At 43.6% G+C, this 2,381-nt stretch overlaps 1 protein-coding gene across 1 annotated transcript in view; it reads right to left on the bottom strand.

Annotated features, from left to right (window-relative positions):
* The window catches only part of DNAH7 (dynein axonemal heavy chain 7), a 114,747-nt gene extending 112,975 nt beyond the window's left edge, over positions 1-1,772 (bottom strand). Inside the window, exons 1-4 of the mRNA XM_062579422.1 lie at positions 1,690-1,772; positions 802-867; positions 275-383; positions 13-163 (exon numbers count right to left, since the gene is read on the bottom strand). Of these exons, the coding sequence (XP_062435406.1) occupies positions 13-163; positions 275-383; positions 802-867; positions 1,690-1,704 (341 nt within the window). The 5' untranslated portion in view covers positions 1,705-1,772. The remainder of the gene's footprint in view (positions 1-12; positions 164-274; positions 384-801; positions 868-1,689) is intronic.
* Between the last annotated feature and the right edge of the window lie 609 nt (positions 1,773-2,381).

Raw genomic sequence — 2,381 nt, forward strand, 5'->3', positions numbered from 1 at the left:
AAGAAAACTCACAATATAATGTTAACAAGAGCACTTCTGAAATGTTCATCTTTTTTCAGATGACTGCTTCTCCTCAATTTAGAAGTTGATGGTCCAGCAACTGCTTCATTATCTCTAGAATCCTGAATCTTGCGTCTCTTACATCTCGTCTCCAAATATTCTCCTTGCAGAAAATACATTTTGAAATTAAGTTCTATGAACCCAGAGTTCAAACGTGTTGTGCATGTACTTAAGTTTTTGAGTGATTTTAAGTAATATTAAATGTTAACCTTACCAGGTAAATACTCATTTTTTACAGTAAAATCGTCTGATTCATTATCTTTCTGTTCTTTCCTCAGGTGGAATGAAGGACAAGCCTGCTGCCACAGTGGCTTAGATCTTGCCTAGAATAAATATTTTATATTTTAGACCCTATACTTGCTGTAGGTGCTACTAACACACACTTTAAAACACCTTAAATACAGTAAGCCAAAGAAACTAAAACCTAATACACAGCAGTAATAAGGCAGCATAAAAATTGCAGCATAATAGCCAGAGCATGAGAGAAGCATATTAAGTTTATGTACGAGTATTTATTTACTCTCCAGTTTTATGTTACTGAAATATCTTCAAACTTGCTCAAATACTCTATTTTCAATATTTCCAAAGTGAAATACATTTGCAAATATAGATTACATACATAGCGTGTGTGAGTGTGTGTAATGCAAAGAAAGAGAATATACACATTATTACACTTCAACACAAATTTAAATGAGCACAGTCTTTAGCCAACCATGCTTCGCAAAAAGCCAACACAACCACCTGAGGCAACTGCGGTAGAATCTTCATTGCTCTCTTTGCCACTTTCCCTTTGCCATTTGGTCTGGGCTTGAAAACAGAAGGAAAACCACAAATAAACATTTAAATTTCTAGTGAATTTCTGGGAAGATAAGAAAGTTTTGGTAAGTTACAGAGTAGCAGAAAAAACCCCACAGGAAATTTAAAAATAAACACACCAAAATACTCCTAGACATCATTACCTTAATTGTGCTTCATGAAAAAACAGAAGGGACAGGGAAAAAAGAAAAGAAAAAAAATAAAAAATTCAAGTGCTAAAATCTAATTTTTGAGGCTGGAGGCAAAAAAAAGGAGAATTAAAAAAAAAGTGCTTATCTGCTTAGATTTGCACTGCGAAAACAATTAAAACATATCTGAGCAGCTGTAGGTGAGACTGCACTGCTTCTAAGAACCTGATTTGAACAGCAGACACTGCACTTCTATTTTCCTGGAGGGTATCACTCCGCAAGCAGCCCGCAAATAACGAGGCAATGCGCTAATGCCTTTCTCAGAAAATTCCTGTCAGCTCTCTCGCTTATAGAACACAAGCGTTTAATTGAATATCAGGAAGAAAAATGTAATTTCAACATTTTAATCCAAGTTAGTTACTTGAATCAAAGTTAAAAGCCAGTTTTAAGGAAAAACGCTTTCCCGATCACTACCAAACCTCTTCTGGCGCCGAGCGCACGCGACAGGCGAAGCACTATCTTCAGCCCCAAGCGACACCCCTAGGCACCCGTCCTCGCTTGTCCTGGCACCTCTCCCCGGCCAGCCCACTGCTCCCCAGCGCCCTGACCAACGCGGGGCGCTGACGGGACTCCCCTCGCCCCACCCCAGCCTGCTGGCTCGGGGCTGAAGGAGTACCTCCCGTACCTGCTCGGTGCCCATGTCTGCCGGCCGCGGCCGAGGGGAAGGCGCGGGATAGCGAAAGAGGGAGGAACGGAGCGCAGCTGTGTTGCGGCGACGCCGTTGCCACGCAGCGGCTCCGCGCGAGCGCGACCGTTAACGGCTGCCGCCCTCCCCACACGCACAGCGAATCCCAACGCACAGGCGCGAGGCCCGCGGGGAGCTGATTGGCCCTTGCGGGGGGGCGAAGCACACACGGCCGCCGGCGCCGTTGGTAAGGGGGCGCGTGGGGCGCAGGGAAGGCGGCCGCCGCCCTCCCCGGCGCGGCTGTGCAGGGCTTGGGGCCCCGCGCTGGCTCACCACCCCGCAGCTCTCTTCAGTGCCTCTGCAGCAGAAGTGGTATGCCCCCCGATCTAATTCTTCTGTTTCTAATGAACCTTGCAATGTTGTATTAGTTGCAACTGCAGTAGAAGAATTGTTGCTTTACGGTGAGCCTTCTTTATTTGAAGTAGAATACTTCAATACGCTTTAAATACGCTTTTAATATGCTTTTAAAATATGCTTTAAAATTGACAAAAAGGTTACAAACCCAAAACATATTATTCCTTGCTTTTGATAACAAAAATTAATTATGTGAAACTTTGTTCTTTTCTAACCTATTGCAATGTGTTTTTAGCTACTGCAGGTTGAATTTCAACTTTGCTATTGTTACTTTGCTG

Source organism: Rhea pennata, chromosome 6 (assembly GCF_028389875.1).
Source record: "Rhea pennata isolate bPtePen1 chromosome 6, bPtePen1.pri, whole genome shotgun sequence".
Lineage (NCBI taxonomy): Eukaryota > Metazoa > Chordata > Aves > Rheiformes > Rheidae > Rhea > Rhea pennata.